The sequence below is a fragment of the Nyctibius grandis genome, chromosome 7 (genome assembly GCF_013368605.1).
Source record: "Nyctibius grandis isolate bNycGra1 chromosome 7, bNycGra1.pri, whole genome shotgun sequence".
Lineage (NCBI taxonomy): Eukaryota > Metazoa > Chordata > Aves > Nyctibiiformes > Nyctibiidae > Nyctibius > Nyctibius grandis.
The window spans coordinates 17,190,446-17,217,317 of record NC_090664.1 but is presented as its reverse complement, the minus strand read 5'-3'; the positions used below and the strand labels follow the sequence as shown (position 1 = coordinate 17,217,317).

General features: G+C 39.6%; 1 protein-coding gene across 1 annotated transcript in view; it reads left to right on the top strand.

The window, feature by feature from the left end:
• Positions 1–26,872, top strand: part of KCNH8 (potassium voltage-gated channel subfamily H member 8) — a 219,754-nt gene that overhangs the window by 144,710 nt on the left and 48,172 nt on the right. Inside the window, exons 8-10 of the mRNA XM_068404849.1 lie at positions 20,021–20,218; positions 23,477–23,676; positions 25,703–25,952. Coding sequence (XP_068260950.1) covers positions 20,021–20,218; positions 23,477–23,676; positions 25,703–25,952 — 648 coding nt within the window. The remainder of the gene's footprint in view (positions 1–20,020; positions 20,219–23,476; positions 23,677–25,702; positions 25,953–26,872) is intronic.

Genomic DNA, 26,872 nt, shown 5'->3' with positions numbered 1-26,872 from the left:
CAATTTGGAGAAGCTCATTATGTGAAATATTTATGAAAGAAAACTTTTTCTTTTAGCTGATTGGGTTACACTTTTGAATAAGTATAATTAGGGAGGGAAAGTTCATCAAGTATTTGAAGAGGAAATCTATTTGCAGATAATCATAGTTATGCACAATTTTTAGTACAATATGTGCAGAGGCACATAGATTTTCATTTGTTAGTCTGTTAGAATAGACACAGAGAAATTTAATGGCTACAGGGAGGTTTTATATGCACAGCTGTAATCACCTGGACATGCACTGGAAGTGTGTGTGGAAACCTGTTTGCAGATGGTAAAGACCTACAATTACAAATGGCAGTCTCATAAAGGCTTATCTGAAAACCTGACCCTACTTTTCTTCCTGCTTTATAAGTAAAACATACTTTCTAGGAAAGGTTTTCTTTACTAAATATCCCTCATTTCAGACCTTGTCAGGATTTAAATTATAAATTTAAATTTTAAAAAATCCATAAAAAATAATTTCATGGAAATCATTCAGTTTTGCATTTGAAAACCCAAACCACTATTTTTGTGATGGAGCTGTGCCAAAACAAAGTGTCATTTGTTGAACTGAACTGAAACATTTCCCTTGCGTTTAGTTTAACATTAATTTGTATCTCAGCTGCTTTGGGCCTTAGTAGGTTTTATTCTGCCATTCTTCCCTGCTGTTTTTTTCTACAAGCTCCGTTCCTTGATTAAACTGTATTTTCCTTTATGCACTGTACTTTGCCTTCTGATTGAACCATTTTAGCAATCACAAAATACCCCAGGACTCAGATATCCCATTGGATTAGCAGCCCAAAAGAAAATAGGGATGAAAGTACCTTATAAACAGGAGGAGTTAGAAATCCGTGTTCGGTCGGGGGGCTATGATCTAGTGGCAATTACAGAGACTTGGTGGGACACCTCGCGTGACTGGAATGTGGTCATGGATGGCTATGTCTTGTTCAGGAAAGACAGGCCGCTAAGGAGAGGTGGTGCAGTTGCTCTTTATGTGAGTGAGCAGCTAGAATGTATTGAGTTCTGTCCAGGGGCGGATCAGGAGCGAGTTGAGAGTTTGTGGGTGCGAATTAAGGGGCAGGCTGGCAGGGGTGATACTGTTGTGGGTGTCTATTACAGGCCACTGGATCAGGATGAGGAGGGTGATGAGGCCTTCTACAGGCAGCTGAGAGCAGTCTCACAATTACAGGGCCTGGTTGTCATGGGGGATTTCAACTACCCTGATATTTGCTGGGAGGCCTACTCAGCCAGCCATCCTCAGTCCAGGAGGTTCCTCCAGTGCATTGATGATAACTTTCTGATGCAAATGGTGGATGAGCCAACTAGGAGAGGAGCGCTGCTGGATCTTATCCTCACTAACAAGGAGGGTCTGGTTGAAGAGGTGAAGGTTGAGGGCAGCCCTGGTTGTAGTGACCATGAGATGGTAGAGTTCAGGATCTCATGTGGCAGGAACAGAATAGCTAGCAGAATCACAACCCTGGACTTCAGGAGGGCCAACTTTGGCCTTTTCAAGCAATTGCTAGGGGAAATCCCATGGGACAGGGTACTAGAAGGTAAGGGGGCCCAAGATAGTTGTTTAGCATTCAAGGACTGCTTCTTCCGAGCTCAAGATCAGAGCATCCCAGCAGGTAGGAAGTCAAGGAAGGGTACCAGGAGACCTGCATGGTTAAACAGGGAACTGCTGGGCAAACTCAAGTGGAAGAAGAGGGTGTACAGATCATGGAAGGTGGGGCTGGCCACTTGGGAGGAATATAAGTCTGTTGTCAGAGGATGTAGGGAGGCAACTAGGAAAGCTAAGGCCTCCTTGGAATTAAACCTTGCAAGAGAGGTCAAGGACAACAGAAAGGGCTTCTTCAAATACAATGCAGGTAAAGCCAACACTAGAGGCAATGTAGGCCCACTGATGAATGAGGTGGGGGCCCTGGAGACAGAGGATAAAAAGAAGGCGGAGTTACTGAATGCCTTCTTTGCTTCTGTCTATACTGCTGGAGGCTGTCCTGAGGAGCCCCGGACTCCTGCGGCCCCAGAAGAAGTCAGGATAGAGGAGGAATCTGTCTTGGTAGATGAGGGCTGGGTCAGGGACCAATTAAGCAATCTGGACGTCCATAAATCCATGGGCCCTGATGGGATGCACGCGCGGGTGCTGAGGGAGCTGGCGGAAGTCATTGCTAGGCCACTCTCCATCATCTTTGCTAAGTCGTGGGCAACGGGAGAGGTGCCTGAGGACTGGAGGAAAGCGAATGTCACTCCAGTCTTCAAAAAGGGCAAGAAGGAGGATGCGGGTAACTATAGACCGGTCAGCCTCACCTCCATCCCCGGAAAGGTGATGGAACAACTTGTTCTTGGTGCTGTCTCTAGGCACATCAAGGACAGGGGGATCATTAGGGGCACTCAGCATGGCTTCACCAAGGGGAAGTCATGCTTAACCAACTTGATAGCCTTTTATGAGGACGTAACCCGGTGGATAGATGATGGTAAAGCTGTGGATGTGGTCTATCTCGATTTCAGTAAAGCGTTTGACACGGTCTCCCACAGCATCCTCGCAGCTAAACTGAGGAAGTGTGGTCTGGATGATCGGGTAGTGAGGTGGATTGTGAACTGGCTGAAGGAAAGAAGCCAGAGAGTGGTGGTCAATGGGACAGAGTCCAGTTGGAGGCCTGTGTCTAGCGGAGTCCCTCAAGGGTCGGTACTGGGACCAGTACTATTCAATATATTCATTAATGACTTGGATGAGGGAATAGAGTGCACTGTCAGCAAGTTCGTTGATGACACAAAACTGGGAGGAGTGGCTGAGGTGCCGGAAGGCTGCGCAGCCATTCAGAGAGACCTGGACAGGCTGGAGAGTTGGGCGGGGAGAAATTTAATGAAATATAACAAGGGCAAGTGTAGAGTCCTGCATCTGGGCAAGAACAACCCCATGTACCAGTACAAGTTGGGGGCAGACCTGTTGGAGAGCAGCGCAGGGGAAAGGGACCTGGGGGTCCTAGTGGACAACAGGATGACCATGAGCCAGCAGTGTGCCCTTGTGGCCAAGAAGGCCAATGGCATCCTGGGCTTTATTAGAAGGGGTGTGGTTAGCAGGTCAAGAGAGGTTCTCCTCCCCCTCTACTCTGCCCTGGTGAGGCCGCATCTGGAGTATTGTGTCCAGTTCTGGGCCCCTCAGTTCAAGAAGGACAGGGAACTGCTAGAGAGAGTCCAGCGCAGAGCCACGAAGATGATTAAGGGGGTGGAACATCTCCCTTATGAGGAGAGGCTGAGGGAGCTGGGTCTCTTTAGCTTAGAGAAGAGGAGACTGAGGGGTGACCTCATTAATGTTTATAAATATGTAAAGGGCAAGTGTCAAGAGGATGGAGCCAGGCTCTTCTCAGTGACATCCCTTGACAGGACAAGGGGCAATGGGTGCAAGCTGGAACACAGGAGGTTCCACATAAATATGAGGAAAAACTTCTTTACGGTGAGGGTGACCGAACACTGGAACAGGCTGCCCAGAGAGGTTGTGGAGTCTCCTTCTCTGGAGACATTCAAAACCCGCCTGGACGCGTTCCTGTGTGATATGGTCTAGGCAATCCTGCCCCGGCAGGGGAATTGGACTAGATGATCTTTCGAGGTCCCTTCCAATCCCTAACATTCTGTGATTCTGTGATTCTGTGATTCTGTGAAAGGGAGTCTGAGGTTTTTATGTAGTTATTAATACATTTCCAAGGTTTTGTACCTAGGACAAAAATTTTGGACAGTTTTTAAGTGAAAAGTAAAAATCTGGTGTGCAGATGAAGCCCCTGAGTTTTGACGAAGTTGAAAGTGTCCTTCCGTGTCTAACTGCAGATTACCTATGTATCGTCTATTAATTCCACGAAGTAGTTTTTATCTCAGTGGAAAAGGTGTGTGTGGAACAATTTCTTCAGCCGTCACAGGAATTCTCAGTGCCACATGTAGGGGGAAAAATCTGCTCAGTACACACCCCGTAAGAGGGAATAGTCCCAAGAGGTAAAATAACACCATGATCTTTCCACATGGCTTCTGTAACAGAAATACTTATAGAGTATAATTTATTGAAAGTTGCAAATGTTGTGCATAAAAACCTTGCTCAGTCAACCAGAAATTACATCAGACTCTTTAACCCTTATCTGCTGTACTTTGAATCATAGAAATGTTGGCTGGAGAGAACCTCTGGGGTTTATTTAGTCCAGCCAGCTAGCTGAAGCAGGGCTATTGCCAGCACTAAATAGCGTCAGAAGCAGCTTCCTCCATCCAAGCGCTGGAGAGGCCTCCATCTCTTTGAGTAGCTTGTTCTAGGGTTACACTACCCTCCTTGGAGAGCTTTGTACCAGTTTGTTAAAACATTAGTGTCTATTTCACATTGGTGTAATAGGATGTTTTGTTAGATTACTCAGAAGTTACTACTTCTGTTTTCAAGGCTCATGGCTTAGCTGTTCAAATTACAATGTCTCAATCCAGTTTAAACCTGCAAAGCCTTTGCTATATATTTTGAAATCTTTTCAGCAGCTGCTTCAATATTTGATTAGACTGCCCTTTTCAGCCCCATCACATAGGTAGAGATCCTAGGGTGTTAGAATCCCATATTGCATTCCACAGACAACCTGTAACGACTAAAATTGCTTTTCTTTTCTTCTATAGCAAAAGCATGCCTTACATTTTTAATCTAGAAATATCCTTTGTGTATATTCCTATTTTCTATTTATTTAGCATTTTTCCTGCCCTTTAACAGAGCAGGTGCTTGATAAAAGAAGGGTTTTCCTGCTAGCAGAACAGAAAACCATTTCCATATAAAAATGAAGAAATTATTCAAGACTCTCTTCTTTCCAGACTTTTTTCCATTTTCACACACCTTGGAAAATATTCATGCTTTTGTACTTTCAGGTGACAGTGCTTAAAGTTAACTAGTAACTACTTTCAATAAAAGAAACTGATGTGGAGTTCTGAGAGTATGTCACAGCATTCTGCATTCTATGAGGTTTTACAGAAGCCAGATTCTGTGAAAATAATTATACCTAATTACTCTAAATCATTTTTCATTGTCAGATCTAAGATAGCTACAGATAAAAATGCTAATCCTTAGGATTTCCTTATGTCATGCACTTTAAAAAGACCTGTCAGATCTGCAGACACAGATGTTTTCTTTCAGAACTGCTGTAACTTTAAACTCATAGTGTGCTTTCCCATTAAGACACTAGCTTTCTTCTTTACTTTTTATTCCTTTTTTACATCAAGTCTTCATTACATTGCAAATGCTTGTTTTGCTATTATGTTAAGATATAACCTGGAGTAAAACATCCCCTGTTGCTTATTTTCCCCTCACAAAATCCAAATACATTTGTATCGCAACTTACTTGATTCAAATGACACAGAAAAAAATCATATTGAAAAATGTTATTTAGATTGTAGGTTCAAGGATTAGAAAATTAAGACAAGGCAAGAGTAAATACAGTGTTAATACTGTTTATCATATGGCTGCCTGGTTAGGGCAGTGTCCTGGTGCAGAAAACAACACAGTGACTCCTTAGGTAAGAATACAGAGGGGTAGACTTGGACAATATTGAGAAATCTATGGAGCAAGCAAGGAAAGGATTGTAGTGAGAGTTCTCATACTTAGCAGTTATCTAACCAGCATGGATGTTATTAGTTAGAAGACAAGGAGAAATTGGTGTCATATAGACTGCAACAGTCTATACTGACCCGAACAGAACTCCGCACAGTCATATCATCCTCTGTGCGATTATGTAGGCTGGGCAGGTGAAAACCAGCATGGGTTTGTTGCAATTCTGCAATTACCCTTTCATTTGTAATTAGATCTGCAAAAGGAAATAGCTTCTGTGCTGAGGCAGATGCCCTTGATTTACCAAGCTGGGAGGCTGCATTTGAAGCTGCTGAAAGTTGTCTTGGTTGCTGGAGTGGGGGAGACAGCAGGAGTGGGAAAGGTATCGACTGTCAGGAACCACCTATTGCATTACTCAGGTTTGAGAAGCAGAGAGGACTCTTACTGACAAGTCTAGAAGTAAACAGCCCCACTCTCACAGATCGCTGCTGGATAAACAGCCAATATGAAAATATGTGTAGCATATTTCACTGCTTTTATAAAAGACATGGTCCTCTTGATATCTTGATGTTGCAAATAAACAGTATTTTTTTTACAGAGATTTTTACAGATTTTAAGGTATTGATTACGACTGTTGTTGCCCCCAGCAGAATCTATTTGCAGATTCTGCATCAGGACTGCTAATATACTCACTGTCAGGACCAAGAAATTGCCATGTAAATGAAGTACTGTATCTTTACCCTGAGTTTCTCTGATAATGAGACCTGAGCAGGTGAGAACATCAGGGCAGAGGTGATATTAATTTAGCAACTATGCCATATTGCATACATACAGATCCATAGTCTTGCTAGCAACTTTAAGCTGACATTCTTCAAGGTTTTATTTTGTGGGATTTTTTTTCATATTTGGTAACAAAGTCTTCATTTTAATGCAATATGTATTGCTATATGGAGGAGGGTACTCATTTATTTGAAAAGACAAGAATGTATCATGTGTGGTGTCTCAGACACTTTTGTCATGATTTGGACTCCAAACAGGAAACTGCAAAGCAGGTTTCTAACACTTTAGCTGACAGGATTAAAAAAAGTCATTACCATTAATTTTATTGCAACAGCACCTGGGATCCTAGTTATGGGTCAAGATCCACTTGTGTCCATTGCTGAATTAACACAGGATAAAAAGGCTACTCTTGCCCAAAAGTGTATTACATTCTAAATATAAGGAAAGTTCTAACAGATGGGTACACACTGATGGAGCACAGAGAAGCAAAGAGGGCATAGATGGATGTGCTCTTTGCACTGAACAAACAAGAAGCACTAAAGTTTCTAACAGCCAGTTTGCCTCAGGCACAGTAACGTTAAATGTTGAGACTCTTTGTGAAGAGACAATGTGACCATCTCTTTAAAGAAGATGATTTGCAAATCATTTATATACTTCTAATGACATGCTTGCAATTTCATTTCTTAAATTAGCTATATGTTGATTTATTTACTTCTAACGACATGCTTGCAATTTCATTTCTTAAATTAGCTATATGTTGATTTATTTACTTCTAACGACATGCTTGCAATTTTATTTCTTAAATTAGTTATATGTTTAGACTTGCATGTTTTACCTTTAATCTAAAAATTAAATGAACATTATACGATGTTACAAAAAAAAAGAAGATAATTCACTTATGTTATTAATCTCTCTTAGTTTAAGAACCCTAAAAGATATTTGGGGTTTTTTTGGGGGGAGGACAAACCAGGATAATTAAAAAAAAATTTAGAAGGCATTTATCTTCACTATGCATAAATTAATGGCATTAGAGCTGTTTATAAACTCTTCATAGTAAAAATACAAGGTTTAATTAAAATGATTAGCTGTATATAGTACTTTGTAGGTATTGACTGCCGCAGTCATGGAAAGTTGGTATCAAAAATATCTCTATCTCGTCCTTTCAATGAAGTGAGGAAGAGAAAAAAAAACCTGCTGCCTTGCAAAAGCAACAAGGACTTAAATCTCCTGCATATCCAAATATAGCCATCTGACAAATTACTGTTGAGAAGAGCTGTACATGCTTACCACAGAGAAGAGTTTCCAGTACATTTCTTTTCTAAATTTACCTACTCCTTGATAAATGAGACTGAAGGAAATTATGACCTAGTTCTACAGGAATGCAGGTGGATTTACCATTTATATCAGAGCTTCTATGCATCAGTAAGTATAAATGTTTAGAGAGTTATAAAATATCAAGAGGAACGTGTTCCTTGGAGATCTGCTGAGTTAGCTCTTGAAACTCTTATACGTAACTCTTATCTGTAATATAGTCAGGTCTCTACCTTGGAATAAATGTCTCTCTACTGTAAGGGTAATCTTTATTGTGTTATACTATGAGACTGTTGCGAAGGTATATTGGAGGCTTCCACACCAATATGAACCAAAGAGCTGTGCAGATGTCTGATTTGTTTAGACATCTACAGAATATCAGTTGCCTGTCCCAGAGATGCGATCTGCAACCTTATGTGGCAGCAAGGTAGTAATGCAGAGTCGGGGTGAGAGAGACAAGCCACCCGAAACCTGCCCAGTAAGGGCAGTAGGGCTGGCCCACCAAGCAGGACAAACTCATCCATCCAGTTCCCGTTCCACATGGCAAACAGTTCTGGAGGAAAAGTCCTCCAGTAATAACCTCTATGGTCATGCAGAACACCAGCTAGGTTTTTGGAGACTGTCTTGGAGCTCCACCCAAAGCAACATGTCTCCCTGCATATCACTTCCTTCCTTCCTCTCTCACCAGAACATACTGTAGATGTAGACATAAAATAACTTGTCTGGAAAGAGAGTTTTTTGCCACATGGTGAAGGAGAAATGTAAGTAGCTAATTCACATGAATTGTTTGTGAACAGAGAAGGACTAGTGGGAGATGTGAGGGTCGGTGGCCGTCTTGGGAGTAGCGACCATGAAATGTTAGAGTTTTCGATAGTGGGGGAAGTAAGGAGGGGCAAGAGTAGAACTTCTGCCTTAGATTTCCGGCAGGCTGACTTTAGCCTGTTTAAGAGGCTGGTGGACCGAGTCCCTTGGGAATCGGTCCTGGAGGGCAAAGGAGTCCAGGAAGGCTGGACATGCTTCAAAAGGGAATTGCTAAATATTCAGGAGCAGGCTGTCCCGGTGTGTAGGAAGACAAGCCGTCGGGGAAAAAGACCGGCCTGGTTAAACAGGGAACTTAGACTAGAACTTAAGGAAAAAAAGAGAGCCTACTTGCTCTGGAAGAAGGGTCGGGTAACTTGGGAGGTCTATAGGGACGTGGCCAGGTCGTGTAGGGAGAAGATTAGAAGGGCCAAAGCTCAATTAGAGCTCGATTTGGCTGCTACAGTCAAAGACAACAAAAAAAGCTTTTACAAATACATCAACAGCAAAAGGAGGGTCAAGGAGAGCCTCCACTACTTGCTGAATGAGGAGGGTAGTGTAGTGTCAGGGGATGAGGAAAAGGCAGAGGTGCTCAATGCCTTCTTTGCCTCGGTCTTTAATGTCAAGATCGGTTGTCCTCAGGAGACTCAGCCCCCAGAGCCTGAAGTTAGGGACGGGGGGCTGTGTGAACCTCCCATGATCCAGGAGGAGACGGTTAGTGACCTGCTGTGCCAGTTGGACACCCACAAGGCTATGGGCCAGGATGGGATTCACCCCAGAGTAATGAAGGAACTGGCAAATGAACTTGCCAAACCACTCTCAATTATCTACCGGCAGTCCTGGTTAACTGGAGAAGTTCCAGCTGACTGGAAATTAGCAAACGTAATGCCCATCTACAAGAAGGGTCGGAAGGACGATCCAGGGAACTATAGGCCTGTCAGCCTGACCTCGGTGCCAGGCAAGGTGATGGAACAGATCATCCTGAGTGCCATTACATGGCACATGCAGGACAATCGGGGCATCGGGGCCAGCCAACATGGATGCATGAAAGGCAGGTCCTGCTCGACCAACCTGGTCTCCTTCTATGACCAAGTGACCCGCTTAGTAGATGAGGGCAGGGCTGTGGATGTAGTCTATCTAGACTTCAGTAAGGCATTCGACACTGTCTCCCACAGCATCCTCCTAGACAAACTGGCTGCCCGGGGCTTGGATGGGTGGACTCTTCGATGGGTTAAAAACTGGCTGGATGGCCGAGCCCAGAGAGTGGTGGTGAATGGGGCAAAGTCCAACTGGCGGTCGGTCACTAGCTGTGTCCCCCAGGGCTCAGTTCTGGGGCTGGTGCTGTTCAATATCTTTATAGATGATCTAGACGTAGGGATTGAGTGCACCCTCAGCAAATTTGCAGATGACACCAAGCTGGGTGGGAGTGTCGATCTGCTGGAGGGTAGGAAGGCCCTTCAGAGGGATTGGACAGGTTAGAAGATGGCCGAGACCAACGGCATGAGGTTCAACAAGAACAAATGCCGGGTCTTACACTTCGGCCACAACAACCCCATGCAGCTCTACAGGCTGGGGGAAGAGTGGTTAGAAAGTGGCCTGGCAGAAAGAGACCTGGGAGTGCTGATCGACAGCCGGCTAAACATGAGCCAGCAGTGTGCCCAGGTGACCAAGAAGGCCAATGGCATCCTGGCCTCTATTAGGAATAGTGTAGCCAGCCGGTCTAGGGAAGTGATCGTCCCTCTGTACTCGGCACTGGTGAGGCGGCATCCTGAGTACTGTGTTCAGTTCTGGGCCCTGCACTTCAAGAAAGATGTTGAGGTGTTGGAGCGAGTCCAGAGGAGGGCGACCAAGCTGGTGAAGGGTCTGGAGGGTCTGTCCTACGAGGAACGGCTGAGGGAGCTGGGGTTGTTTAGCCTGGAGAAGAGGAGGCTCAGAGGTGACCTTATTGCAGTCTACACCTACCTGAAGGGAGGTTGTAGTGAAGTGGGAGTTGGCCTCTTCTCCCGGGCAACTAGCGATAGGACAAGAGGGCACAGCCTCAAGCTTCGCTAGGGGAGGTTCAGGTTGGACATTAGGAAGAATTTCTTCTCAGAAAGGGTCATTAAACATTGGAATGGGCTGCCCAGGGAGGTGGTGGAGTCACCATCTCTGGATGTGTTTAAGAAAAGACTGGACATGGCACTTAGTGCCATGGTCTAGTTGACAGGGTGGTGTAGGGGCAGGCAGTTGGACATCGATGATCCCTGAGGTCTCTTCCAACCTGGTTGATTCTGTGATTCTGTGATTCGTGTGATCTACTATCTTAAGAAATATTTGGGGGGGCTGACTATGGAACTGTGTCTGGGCTGGTCCTCAAGAGTTGTCCAAGCCCAGTAGCAGAAAAAGTAAAAGAGCAAAACGTTACTTTGCAGACAAAAGAAGATAGGACTTCATCGAGAAATGTTAATGTTTAATGTATGAACATAGTTAGGTTTTGGCTAGAAACCGGGGCTTGAAATTTGTGCAGCTGTTGCTAATTCATGTATATTGTGTTTTGTGGAGTGTTTACATAGCATTTTGCATTAGGTGGAAGAGCTGCAGAACTCCACCTTATTCTTACTTGTGACTAACCAAATATTTTAAAAAATATATCTTTCCAACATTGGTTTCTAATAAAATGCTAGCATTCAAGTATTTCATATCAGGCCTATTCCTCTACCACTTACAAGCCGTGGGACGCGATCAACAGAGAGACTTTGGAAATTGCATTATAATCCATGCACCTATAGTGCCTTTACTGGGAGATGGATTTACAAGCTTCCCATAGGATTGAAAGTATCTCTTCTTGCACCTATGGCTTTACAAAATGAAAATGTACATTATTTAACAGACCACACCTTGCCGATGACAAGAAATTAAATGCTCCCCACAAAGTTTTGGCAATATCTCCAAGTGGTCACCAATTTTACCATAAGAATATAGAAAATTTTACTTCATATTCTAAGCAGTGATACTTGTACTTTAGAGTTGATTTTTTTCAGATAATTAAAGCTTAATTGTCAAGTTTCAGCACTTCTGTGGGCTCAGCTGTGTTTTTGTTGTTATCAGCAACATTACAAACAGGTCTTAGATTTTTTTCTTTTTTTTAATCCCTTGATTGAGCACCTCTTCTTCCTGAAACTACTAAGTTCATTGAATATTTATTGCACCATGAAAACTTCATTTTCGGTGAGCACAATGGGTCAATATCTTGTTATGACTTTGTCGAGCTACATGAGTTAAAGCTGTACAAAATGTAATTATTTCTATGATAGCTTCTAAGTATATATTCAATTAGAAATACAACAGCCAATTTATTTACAAAAGGTATTAGTCAGCCTTACAAAAGAATTACATGGGATGTCACTTTTCAAATTAAATTAATTTTTGGTAGACCTGACAAAAGTTAAGCTTGTATCTAAAAATGCTCTAACCAAAGGGAGTATGCATTCAGTTTGAAAAACACCAAGGGCTTTAAAAGTCTTTAAAGCATCTGTCTCCCTGTATGTCTCTAGATAATTAAAAACTTTCTGTAAGGATCTAGGAAAGCTATAGTTTCCTCCAGACTAGTGTCCGAGAAGAACAATAGTCAATATATCTGCAAAAGGTACTCCATCATTTAAGGCAAGCATTCAGTAAAAATGACCTAGATATGAAGGTAACTGTTTCACTTATGTGCCTTTGACTACAGAAGTTGGTGTATCTTGAGCATGCAAACTTCATGGAGCAGCGGGGCATACATGGGCCTTCAATTTTTATCTTTGTATTTCTTTTCTGACTGCACTGTATCCATGTTCAAAACTTTTTTTGGGATGTGTACAGATACAAAATCAGTGGTAGAATGCCCAAAGTCTGGCAGAGGATTACAATTTCATCCAATATAAGTTCAAATCCTGATTTTTTTATTTGATCCATAATAAAGAAATTAAGTAGATGCAAAGATATGGCCCAGATCTCAGCACGTTTGTGCCTTGGATTTTGGCTCATGCCCATCTCTTGCTTCATTTGTTAATTTTGGAAGATCCTAAAATTTGCTGCTCGTGAATCGTCATGTATAATTTTGGAGAGGAGATGTCATCTCATCAAGCTTTGTTTCTGGGAAGGCCATGGTTTTGAAATTCTCTCAACTATTTTTCTTTTAATTTTAAAATATTACATTTCTTGTCATTGCCATTGTTTGTGAGCTCCCCAAAATATGATGTTAATCATTTCACACATGGAGGTGTAAATGATATATATAGCACTTACATGAATGAAAGGCTCTTATTTTGCGTTTATGTATTAGGCTTTAAAGAGACGAACATCTCAGTTCTGAAGCATGAAATACTTCTTATATAAAATTTGTCCTCTCCCCTCTAAAGATTTTATCTACTTAATAGAAAGAGGCATAGAGTTACTTGATAGAAAAAGGGGGTCATTCTTTTCCTCTTTGATTACATATTAAAGTGGACTTTTTTGTCATTTTTATTGTCTGTAATGTGGGCATTCATCAACCAAAAGTGCATAAACTTTATATATATCTGTAGAAAATATTCTATAGTTTACATCATGGTAATATCCACATGCCTCACTTTTGTCGTACTTAAAAGACCACTGAGCCCAGAGGTTAAGTATAATTCTGCTTGTACAAGGTTAACATAGTTAACTCTTCTTTATCTGGATAAACTGGTGCAATTAATGCACCAGAGTGGTACCAAGGATTATGACCCAGACAAAGAAAAAATGGGGGAAAATATTAAGATAGACATAAATTAGATTTAAAAATATACGGTTAGTGTGTCACAAAGAAAAGAGAAAGGTGATGCTATGAACTGCAGAGGGTATATACCTCTGCCATGCATTGATCTAAAGCACTAATCCTCATACTCGCTGCATGCTTGGCAGTTCCCAGGCAGCATGACTAGTGCCTGAGCTCTGGTCCCAGGGTCACAGAGGGCAGCCGCGAGTGGCTTTGTGTGCCCCACTACCACAAGGACTCCAGCCACAGGCTGTTGATGTCAAATTATGTTTCATGTAGTCCAAGTTAAATCTATTTCTGTTTCTATGTCATGTCAAGAATTTCCCCTCTACAAAATATGACTATGTGGATTTGACTGCAGTAGATGTTCCTCTAGTTCTGTCACACTATCAGTCTCATTCATTACCATGTTATGTGTCTTTCTACTTTAAGAAAAAAATTATAATAAATCCATCATAATAAAGAATATACTCTGTAAAGACACATATTTTACAATGCAAGAATACGAAAACCACATTTTCAGAATAAATTATTTTGGGAATTACTTTAATATTTTTAAGCAGAATTTCAGTGCTTGAGGAAAATGTTAATGTCTTCCTTTGTCATATTTGTTCTCTTTCTCATTTTAGGTGCCTACTGTTGCAGGAAAGTGTACTAGCAAAATAAAGACCAAAGGGAGTAGATTTAAGCTAACAGTTCCTTCATCGTTTTGCAGCCATTATGCTTGTGTCTGTTGTACTAATATTGAAGTCTTTTCTAGTCTAAATTTCACACACTTGCCACTTAACTTATTTTGAATGCCATCTAATTCTCTTCTTCAAATATAGCCTCTAGGCCAGAGCTATTCCTTTGTAGCCTGTACTTGTTGCCATATAGATGCACCTCAAGTTTCCTCTTAAACATATAACATTTATTTATTATCTTCATTTTGAAAAGAGCATAAACTCATGCCCTGTATTTTACTATCGTGCAACTATACCATTTGGGCACACAGGATGAAGCTGCTTTTTCCCAGTCCCAGAACCTGCAGCCATATGACACCTTCAGCACTGTGGGGTTTTCTATTTTTAGTACATCTTTTTTATAATCTGTGTGAAAGAAAAGCCTGGTTCATGTTTTCCTTGTGACCTGGTGCAATAAGGCCTGCCACATTTAGAGTTCTCCAGAAGCAGTGGTTGAAAGTATGATTGCTCCTGTCATCTCTGGGGGTCTTTAATCCTTAAACCGTCTGCTCTTGTACCTGGGAGCCTCTCCTAACACAATAGGCAAAACTCCATCATATATCAAACCTGGAAACAAATGATCAGGTTTTGTGACAATGAAAGGATAACAACAATGTTCCATGGAATTAAATAGTAGGAATGGTGCTGTTTAGTGTATCAATAGTCTGGGGAAAAAAATGCAATTTTTTTTTAGCAGGAAAAAATTGCAGATGTCAAAAACATTTTGGCCAGACAGGGATAAAAAGGAATCTTGAGAAGAACTTGAATACCTTGAATGAGTAATCACCATGAGAATAGAGGCAATGATTATTCAATAATGCAGAGTCATGCACACTAGAAGAAGTAAAATGGTTTAGTCTTCCTATATACCTCTAAATTTTGAATGCATTGTATCAGTCAGAAACAACTAGAGAGTAACTGTGTGCAATTCTTTGGAGGCAATCTTAAAAGCAAAGGTAGTGTTCTAATGTCTAATGAATGATAATTAGGGTTTGATGAGGTAGAATATTTTCATTTTGCTGTTATATAAAATGATGGTATAGTCTTATCTCAAATACAATATTAGTTCTGGTTCCCCTCCTCAAATGATCTTTAACTATGACATGAAGAAGCACATTCTGAAGAAGCAACATGGACAGTTGATGGAAGTGGTTCAGACACGTAAAATCTATCTTACAGAGACTGTAATCACAAGTGCTTTTACCTAAAAAGAAAGGAATTTGCTTATTTGCTCTAAGCAACTGTCTTGCCCTAAGGTTTATTTTTTGAAGGTTACTATTTCAAGGAAACAGAGTAGAGATATAGGCTAAAATATTGGCTTCATTGAGATCAGTGGGATCTTTGCAACAGTTTTCACCCATTTAAAATTGAAATATGAGATGATCTTTTGCAGACTTGAGTGTGCAGCCATGTAATGAAGGGGTGGCGTGATTTCCCATCCAAACCTACAGCTCCTAATTGCCTGACTGTAGATCTGAAATGTGGAGCTATCTGCAGTGACCAGGGACTGCTGCAGTGGGAGCTAACATAGCTCTCAGGGCACATGGTGATTCTTATCTAAAAATGCACTCCAGTGATGAAGGATCTAATTTCTCTTGTATAGTTTTTATCTTTTCCTTAATGACCCTAAACTGTTCACTGCAACACACATTAGTAGGCATAAAACATACAGACTTCTGAGTTACAAGTTATAAACTCTTTATATCAGAAGGCTGTATGTGTTCCATTTCAGGAAATATTTTTATTATTATTTTTCACTGTTTGGTGACTTATTTATATTTTTTGTCTTTTGTTCTCCAGTATTTCTAGGTTTTGTTTGGTTTTGGATGGGTTTGTGTTGCGTGCTATTTCATAAGGTGTTCTAGGCTTTGGACAAGTATAAAGATGGGATGTTTAATAAAGCCATTGCCGTCTTTTGTTTCATTTAGAGCTCCAGAGTTTTTCAGTTGAGCCAGAAAAACATAACTCAGTCTGGAACATAGCCCTTGAAGATAACCACACTTGACAGTGTCCTTTAGTTTACTGCAGCATTATTCATTACATATTCTCTTTCCCTATTACCAACATAGCATTGCTTACTCTCTTTCCTCGCTAGAATGAAAGAGCCAAGTATGATCTGGCCCTAATGAGGTTTAAATACTTTTTAAACACAAAAAGGTGACAATGCAGGAATAGATAGGCTTCTCTACCTCAGCATTGCTCCTAGGAATACTTAAAAGTCCCTGAATTTAATATGGAACAACAGCTGAGAGAAGGTGGGCCTTTGTCTCATCCTTTCTTTTCTAAGATCATCACCACTGGTCTGCTGGGGAACTCTTCCTGCTTTCAGGCGTTCAGGGATGCTCTAAGAGATACTCCTCATCTATACCTCTTTGCCCTTCCTGATGCAGTAGTCCAGAATAAACCAGAATAAACCAGAGAGTTTGGTCTACTTTTTTAACTGGAAAAAATATATGTCTGTTTTATAGAATAAGTGCTGTAGGTAATCAATGCAACTACTTTCTAAATTGTTGAAATGGAGTACCAGACAGGATTTTGTTATATTAAGTGCCTGGCATATAGGGAAAATCTAAGTGGTAGTATAGAATGAATCTGCAAATTAAAGGGAGTGATTTACCTGCCCAGTACGGTGCAAGCACCATACTGAGGGAAGGCTGAGTTTCTGGCTGTCCAGTAAATGAGATAATGTGTTTTACATCCGGTTATAAAGTATGTCATCTACGGATGCTTAAATACTTGTTTATGTCTCTGCTGGTACTTGAGTACTTCCGAGATACAGGTAAATGAAACTCAATACAGATTCTTCCAGCAATTTTCAAAGTAGCCTAATGTAGCTAGATATCCAATTCCTACTGACTTTTCCAATGAGACCTGATTACTTAAGTGCTCTTTTCCCTTTGAAAAACCTTCCTCTTAATTATGCTTATTGGTGCTTAAAAATGTTTTCAAAGTCACAGAGCTATAACTAGATAATGCTAATTCAGAACCAGAGAAGATGCATAAAGCTAAATTTTAGGAAGCTCCCTCTGACTACATGGTATATTTATTTTTCTCTTCTTTCCCGAGGGCAGAAATTAATTACTCAAGTTTGCCAGAGAATCTGCTGAGAGCTGTTACCTACAGGAACCAAAAAAGTAAAAGGAATCAGTAAATCATGCTATCTCATGACTATTTCCATTGGCTAATGAAAGTATTTACAGCCAACAGTATCTTGTCTCTACCCCCAAATGGAAAAAAAGCGGAAAAAAATGTAGTGCTATCAACAAAAATCTCAGAAGTATAGTTGATCTGTAAGACCTTGCAGCATTTTATATACTTTGGCTGAAACCTCATCCTATATCATTTCTTCAAAAGGTCCTGATTAGGATCATCTCTAACAGCCAAAACAGAAATGAGAAGCTGTAAACATGTCCTTATCTACAAATCAGAGGAATGTATTTATTGGGTTTTCACTTTCAGATATACATTTTCTGTTCCAAATATCATAGTCCATCTCTAAAGAAAGTTACCTAATAGCTTTTCTTAATATAGTGGGCATTTTTTTAGCAATTGTTAACAATTGCTAATAATTGCTAACTGCTACTGTTTTAGCTCAGTGATAAGCCATTCATCTTACTGATTAAGGTCATTTGTCTGACCCTCAGTTATGCCACAGAACTGGGCACAGAGTGCTGAACTCGTCTCAAATACTGGTGTCCTGTCCATAAGTGCTTGTTGGCAACTGTAAAATGTTAATATTGTATTTGGTACTTTGATGGTAGAATTATATCAGAAATATTGTAGGGACTTCTACTGTTTGATGCAATGTAGGCATTTATTTTTGTACATTACCTCTATTAGCAGCAAAGCATCCTTTAGGAAAAATAATGTTTCAGTAGGGTTGGGTTTTTTGCTCGATAACCTTGAACATAAAATGTGCTGTAAAGGAGAAAGCAGTTTACGTATATCTACCAATTAAAGAATGGAGTCATCCACCGTCTCCGGATAACAATGAAAATGTATTTGTCAGAAAGTGAGTCTCATAATGTTTTGTATGAAGTTACAATACGTAAACTCAAGGGTTTTTTGTTTGACAGCTGAAACTGAGGTGGAGACACTTGCAATCAGATGCAATATGACTGCCAGGAACAAAGAATGTAAAATTCATTCAGATAACAAAAGGCAGAAAAATGTGAATACGAAGGCCAAGAATCAATGGCTTTTAGAACACTCCCAGTAAAGAGATTTTCTCCTAAGGGGCATTATTTCAGTATTCACACATCAGTTACAGTTATTTAAAATAACTTATTAATTAGTTTCAGTTTTGCAGTTCTTCATATGCACTAGAATACTTTCAAAACCTGATGTTGAACTTTATGATTATATGTCTTTACATTAGGTTTAGATAGACTTTTTTTAACTCTATCTACTCTCTGACAGGGATTTTCTTAGGTTTTTATTCTTTATTCTTTAATGTGTGGGATTACATTGCCCAACTTGAGCATAGGAATGAAATCCACCGTACAAAGGGACATATTATTGTTGGGGAAATATAGTGGAATCTCAGAAGTAATGCACTGGTTCAGTTAGGCTTTTTTTTTTTTTGCTTTTCTTTCATTTTAAATAATTAGGAGGCATGAATATAAAATAGCCTCATGTGATTAATACTTTCTATCAAGGCAAAATCAAGGACATTTTCATATGCTTTCTTGACTGTTGGCAAGGTAAACCAGCCCGCTCAGTACTGCCATCTTATGACAATGCAAAGCGTTTTCATTTATGCTTTTGATTAAATTCACTGGCCTGCATGGAGTGGGTCCGCAGGGTCAGCTAGACATTACTCTGTCATCACCCAGCCCTTCTGGCTTAGCTTTCTCTGTAGGAGAGCATGCAAGACAGTATGAAGCTGAGGATGGTAGCAGCCATGGCTCGATAAGTCTGCTGTAGGTGTTAAATTCTTACAGACTTTTTCCCCAACTTAATTGGAAGTGCTGGGACAGGTACTTTAAATCTACCCCCTACTTTTGCAGATATTCTGTACAAGGGGATTTCCCCCAGTTCATACTTGGGTTCATTCAAAATGGAGAAACGGATGCTGACTGAAGTGGAGAGAGAATAAACTTCAGGAGGTGATTCAGTCTGTCAGGTTTCAGCTTACAACAGGGGGAACCCCAACCAATTTTTCTAAAATAAGTCTCTGTCTGCCAGGAATACTTTGTTTTGGCGGTTTTCCCTGAATATCCAGGAAAGATTCCCAATCTCCCAAGCAAACTGCTTAAAAGGCAAGACTGGGCACACAAATTGATTTTTATCTTTTTTTTTTCCTGTCTTGATTTTTGTGAAGCATTGTGTTTATGCAGTTCATTCAGGTGCTTTATTTTCCTTTTCCAAAATAGGAACTGCATACTTTTTCCTGGTTTGTTGCTTTGGGTTCTTTTGGGGGGGGCTTGTTCTTGTTTTTTAAATATCTATGAGGGAGTAGTTAATTTTACTTTCTCTAGCACACATAGACTCATTCAGCAAAATGAAAGGAAAGATTAAATTAACAATTTAGAAAATACTTACTGAAGCATCTTTTGAAAATTAATTCTCGTTTGTAAGTTATGTTTAGTTGTTTGAATCTTTTCTGCTGTAAAAAGAAACATGTAAAAAGCTCTAAATATGTAATTATTATTATAACAATTTAGTCTTAGAATCTCAAAAAGCTTTCCAAGCATTAATTAATGGAAAGAATCAAATTGATGTTGCATTCTTGCTGCAGTGTTATTAGGTGATAATTTTTTTCTTTTCAGTGCCTTAATGGATTTTGTGAATTACCTAATTAGACCTGTAATATGCAGTTCAAAACCACTTGATTTCCATACAGAAATACAGTTCTTATCATAAATAATCATGCATAAAAATAAATACTCCAGAGACACAATACTTAATGTGCTGTATAAATTCCTATAGTTAATGTTCTTTTTATTCTTGGAATTGTGTGAAGAACGCAGTGTCTTCTAAATAATTTTTTTTTTTAGAATCATTTTGGTTTACAGAATGTATAGTTTTCATGGTGTCAATATTCCTTAATGGTTCTTTTTATGCTTTGTTTTTCAGGTTGGCTTCACGAGCTAGGAAAACGTATCGAGTCTCCTTACTATGAGAATAATACGCTAGGAGGCCCATCAATCAGAAGTGCCTATATAGCTGCCCTATATTTCACCCTCAGCAGCCTCACCAGTGTTGGGTTTGGAAACGTTTCGGCCAATACTGATGCTGAAAAGATCTTCTCCATTTGCATAATGTTGATTGGGGGTATGTACAAATGCTAAGCAACATGTAAAATGTTTGGGGTGGGGGTAGGGACAAGCAAAATAAGAGATGAAATTTTGCTAAGTTTGTTTAAAAAAAAAAACACAACTGAAAGTTCAGTTTAAAATGGCAAAAGAAGGAAATAGCTTTGTTGGTTTTACACTAGATAAACTCTCTTAAGCAGACATATTTCTAACCATTTTATCACTTATGATGACAAAAGACAGTTGTTGCCCAGTAAAATGCAAACTCACATTATTGTCAGTGAATGTGGCCCAGCCATGTGCCAGGGCATTTTGGTTACGTGCCAGGCACTTTTCCAGACAGCCAGGTAACAGGTGCACCTTCAGCTCCAGTTCAGTCTCCACAGCAGCCCTGGGAATGATAGCAAGGGAAGGAGGGCAGCCCACTGGTGAATCTGGCTGTGAGCTTGTGCGTATCCTCATCTGAAGGACCAGCCTCAGAGACAAGGCAACAGAGACAGGACAGAGCCAGGAGGACGGTTTGGTGAGACGTAGGTGACTCTATTATAAACAAAAAGCAGTTTAATTATCACTAAGTAAATTTTACCACATCATTGCTTTTGATTAGAATCAAAATGCAACATTTTATCATATTTGGAGCTCTTAGTAGTATTTTTATTTATGTTAATTACCTAGTCATACTGTTGGGGAAAGCCATGTGCTCATTTATGGTCACCTTTCTGCTGGAGCACGTGGGCCCAACTGGTGAGCTGGTGGCACCTGCAGAGCTTGGTAAGCCAAGGCCACTAGAGAAAGTACCTGCAGCTGTCTCTTTACCTTCATCTTCCTCCCAGAAAAAAATCAGCTGTGCCATTTCATAGTGTGTACATCACACAACTCAGAGATGTCACAGTGGCCGTGAAGGGTAAAAGCAAATCACTGCTAGAGTACTGCCCCGCTCATTTTTTGTTCTGCTTGCCTAATTGTTCTTGAAATACTAGTAGGTATTTCTCTAGGGCTAGTCAGTAAGGACTGGTTGTCAGCTTTGCAGCATAAATTTTCCTGGGCAAAAATAAATCGGCAGCTTGACACTTGAAAGCCAGGGAACATGATGAATGACCCGTAAACTACATATTTGCAGCATCAAGTGGTATAAAAAGTGCTCAATGAATTATTGTCATTTTTCCTAATCCTGAAAATGAGTGGCAATAATATAATGAATCATCCAAGAATTATATAATTTTTGATTTTGACCGTGTCATAAAAACACAAGCAGCTCATTAGAATACCCATTAAAATCAAGGCCACTTTATGAAATACAGTTCCTAGAAGTTTTTAACTTGTCCTACTTGGTTTTAGAGAATGGATTAACAGATTTCTTACAGAAAGTAGGTTGGGTCTGTGATTATTTGATAAAGAAATCTAATGCCTATCACAGCCAGGAATACCTTGTCATCATCAGTAGCAGTTCTCTTCCAATGTATATATGCAAAGACAGATTCTCCCATAATAATAAAATTCTTGATTATATTTGTGCCTATAATAACTACACAGAGATCTCTACACTATCCAGCTCCTAGCCTTGGAGCCTGTTGGGAGACTTATATCACATGTGATTTTTACATATGCATCCATATACCACCTAATGCTTTATCCCTTCCCCCTTTTTAAACTGATTATCACATCCTTAAAGAGGCTACACTATCTCTTTGGCCTATTTAGCTCTGTCTGGCTAACTTGTTTCAGCCCTAGCCACCGTATTTCTGTTATAATATCCTGTATCTAGCATTACACCAGTCCCTCACATTTTGTTGTCCAAGCTTCTGACATTAATTACTTAGCAATTCACTGCAACATCAGGAACAACACCTAATTGATTTAGCTGCTTTTCCTTAGAAATAAATTTCAATTATACTTACTTTTCTGTCTAATATTCATGTCTGATCCTTTTCTTTCTGCCCTGCTTTTCATTTATTTTCTTTTACTAATGGACTTATATTGACTTAATCGTATCATTGGATCACCTCTACAAGAACACGTACTGTATTGTGAAACTACATCACACTGCAGTGCTTTATCTGTTTTTCTGCACTGCCTTCACAATGAAGATGTAGATGTTGTTACTAGCTTCTTTGTGTTTTACTCAACCTGTAAAAACTTTCAAAACTCCAAACTAAAGAATTTTCTGCCTGTTTCTGCCATGTAAAGGTGTTATTAACCACCAAAATACATCCTTTCCTCCTCCTGTTCCCCCCGTCTCTCCTCACTCACACTGAACTTGTGTAAATTGTCATACAAGGTCAACATCTTGTTTGCCTAGTTTATAAACCAACCTCTTTGCCACTCTGAGGACCCTGTCTGCTTTCTTTCAAGCACTATAGAGATAGATGTCCCTTAAGAGTAATAATCAAGCTCTTTGATAGTTTTTTCAATAAACAGTTTGTAATTGTGTATATTATATACCTCAGATCAATACCACATGACAATCTAGCAGTGATTTTTCCCACTGATAATCAGCAAGCACATTTCTGCACAGACAAACCCAGACGACCTGTATCTGTAAGCATTTCTTCAATTTAACTTCTGGTCTTTTTATTCCCAAGCCAGTCTCTAATTGCAGACAAACTCCAGCATGTCAGAACTTTCTGATAAACAGTTTCACACCATATTTGACCTTCTCAAGCAACATAAGAAATCAGAATGTCAGTTTGAAAGTATCTTTTTCTTTTTAACCTGAACTTCTACTTTACAATGTTGTTTTTCTTTTTTTTAACATCTTATTCCCTAGAATATGATACATCTCTAAATGTTGTTTGCAATCTCATTCCACTACACATGGTCCCCATTAGTAATTGTTATTATTTATATGAGTTCTCTGAAATCTATTACATTCTAAGTAGTTGCTAACTGACCGTTTGAGTCTAGTTTTCATACTGATTAATAGTTTCTTGTTATTTCCTGAGCATGCTTGACTACATGTGTTCAATCATCTTTTTTCCTTTTTTCTTAGACTATGAACTTAATTTGGCTTGGGCATTCTTTTGCTTGGTACCCTGACTAGATAGAATCAGATGTGGTTCTACTCTATCTCATGATTGTGACTGCTAGTGGCACAAAAAGTGGAAATAAATAATCATATGAATACTACTGTATATTACTCATGGAGTCTTTTATTCAAAAGCTTTATTATATCTCTCAATAAGGAAACTGATTTTCTGTGAAGATCCTGTTTATTTTCTGTTATGTTTTAATGATCAACAAGTCACTCCACATTGCACATAATTTCTGTCCTCCCTAGCTCTGATGCATGCCTTGGTGTTTGGCAATGTGACTGCCATAATCCAGAGGATGTACTCCAGATGGTCCCTTTATCACACAAGAACCAAGGATCTGAAGGACTTTATACGAGTTCATCACCTGCCACAGCAACTAAAGCAAAGGATGCTTGAATATTTCCAAACCACATGGTCTGTCAATAATGGAATTGATTCCAATGAGGTAACCAAACAAGGGACGTTGTGTGTTTGTTGTGTGTTTGATGGTTTTGATTATGGACTTAGAGTCGGGGGGGGGGGTGTAATTTTCCATTTGTGATGATGTGTTTTGTGTGAAGTCACATATAAAAAAGAACATGCCTAAAAGTAAAGCTGGGTTATCCCAGGAAGAGGGTATGCTATTGAAAAATCGGGTTTGGAACATCATATCATATATTAAAAATATAAAGTCCTCCATAATTCTGAAATGCTGAAGAGGCATTCATCAGAAACCTTTCAGATGATGCCAGCAGAAACACCCCAGTGAGCAGTTCTGCCTTTAACCATACAAAAAATCTACTGGGTTTTTTAGGTGTTTTTTAAAGGAGGGACTTCTTTACTGCCCGTTCCCTCCTTCATTTTCTTTTATTCTTTGCAATACTGTAAATGAGTGGTTTGGGCTGAATTTTTGTTATTCATTTCCCTATATTTTTAAATATTGCAGAATTTAACATGAGAGTGAAATCAAAAGACAATTTTCCAGTCATGTCTTTGCTTGCATGTTATAAATGACTTATCCAGGTTATGTATTACTATACTCCAGGAGAAATAATGCCTTCTCTCTGCTGGAGTGTTATTTGAATGAACTGTTCCCTTCAGAGTTCTTGTTATATATGTCATCATAAAACTCAGTGGCCTCTAAAGATAATGTGGAAATAAGCAGAAAGATTTGGTTTGAGAACATTCTTTTCCTGATAAATTCTTTTTGTGGGGTGCACAGAATAAAGAATGGGATTTTCAACAGCATCCTAGCAACAGAAGCAGCCTAGTAAGATTTACAAAGGTACAAAAACCACTTAGACAACAAAGCTTTCCTATATTTGGTTAAGGATCACCTTCAGCTTCTGTACCTTCTGTACGTTTAGTCATACTGAAAGTGAGTGACTGCTGTACTACAACAGCAGCCTCTGGAGAGACCATCAATATTTCATCATTTGCCTCCCATCCACAAACTTCCTTGTCCAAGCCCATTTGGTCAAGTGTTGGCTGATTGCATTGCTCAGATGCCAGATGCCCTCAAACTACAGAGAAAAATATGCTTGTGGGCTTGCAGCTTCCATGGTCCAGAGCTCTGTCCATAGGCAGCCAGTGTACTTTGCATCAATGGGACTGACGTCTGAAACCACTTAAACATTTCTGTAAAAGCTCCACCTGAAACTTTTGTGGTGCCTTAACAAAAAGAAAGACGATTTGAACAGTTATACGTCATTCTCAGAACTGTCTCTGAGCAGAAAGATGCTTCTCTCAATTTTGCCATCCTGCAGCAGATCTTCTGTAAAACATATATAGATATCATTAAGTGTAAGCCAGGCTACATTGGGAATTTGTCTAAAATTAAGACCAAGGAAAAATAGGAAGACCTTATGGTCTTTTACTTTCCATAGGTTCTTCCACTGAATATGCATCTTGTCTCCATTCCTTTCCCACCTCTCCTTCAGTGACCAATTGCATCATTAAAAAAAAAAGAGAACAAAAAACCCAACAAAAAAAACCTTAGAGGTTTTTTTGAGTTATTTTTCTTCCAGTGGTTTTACTATGGAAGAAGCAATATAGCCTATTGATGAATTTTATACAAACATATTAAAGAAAATCTAAACTAAGTTCATTTTTGCTCTGTTTCCAGTGTATATACCACTGTATACAGTTCAGGTATATACCTGAACAGCCTTCTGTGTTCCAACAGCTGGATAAACTCAGACAAGGTTAAGTTATGCATTAGGGTGAATTCCTACATACAGTGTTGTTGACTTTTTTCTCGTTTTTATATAAAGGCATATTTTTATTCATGTTTTTTCTGGAATCTATCTAGTGTTTATCAGCATAAAGATTTATTAAAACAGCACACGTCTTATCAAGGGGATAAGAAAAATCAAAGGGAAATCTTTGCATCAGTGCAACATGTGCAGCACTACTAAATCAGATCACTTCTGCAAAAGAGGAAACAAATTATTTTACACTTTTTTCCACCCCTTTTTCTCTTTTTCGGACAGCTTTTAAAAGACTTCCCGGATGAGCTGCGTTCAGACATCACCATGCACTTGAACAAGGAGATTTTGCAGCTTTCCCTTTTTGAGTGTGCCAGCCGTGGTTGCCTCAGGTCTCTGTCTCTGCATATCAAAACCTCCTTCTGTGCTCCTGGGGAATACCTCCTCCGGCAGGGAGATGCCCTGCAAGCGATCTACTTTGTGTGCTCAGGTTCCATGGAAGTCCTGAAGGACAGCACGGTGCTGGCAATTCTTGGTATGCTCATAATCATACTTTCAAAGAGAAAGAATGGTCTTCCAATGTAGAAGGACCTTCACTACTAACTGATGGCTTAGTGTGTCCTAGTAGTCTGATGAGAAGAATTTGTTTTTATTTTAAACTGCTATTCATTCTCTATGGACACCCCTATTTTTTTTTTAAACTTCCTTGGTTTTTGCCCTAAGGAGCTTTCAATTGCTAGAGTGTTAGCTGTGCAATACTTCACTGATTTTCTTATACTTATTATCTCTCCTTTGCATGTGAGGAGGTAGTTGCTATCTTTTGATACAAATGCTGCTTTTGACGAAATTTGATGACAGTATTGACACCTCAAAGGACATTGGTTTTTAGTTCCTAAATCTTTCATGAAAAATAGTGGCCAGGCAGTGCTCCCACTAATGCTCCCAAATGAAAAGAAGCAATGTGAGCCTGCTCTCATGCTTTGATGCAGGCATATGAACACCCCTTGCAGGACATCTATGTGATGAAAAAAAAAGCATGGCTCTGCTCCCCAAAGAGTTATTTCTTTAAGATAATTGATGCTGCCCGTAGTCATCTGAGTATATTAAAACAGAGAGATGCCAGAAGTTCTGTTCTAATAAATTTTGTTTAATTGTTGTTTGCTAGATGACTACTTTGACTTATCTAGGGTTAAGCATCTCTGTCTGTAAATTTCAGTGATTGGCCCTAATCTAATGCCTACTAAAGAGATTCCCTTTATCTTCAGCTAAAGGGTGATTAGGCTTGTCTGAGTTAATGTTTACAAAATGCTTTGATAAAATAAAATATAAAATTTTACTCTAAATTCAAATAATTATTTTATTATGATTTTAATACCTCTTTATATTTAAATGTATTCTTCTTTCTAATAACTTTTAATATTCTTATAAAGCAGACTTAAAAAGAACATTTCCTTT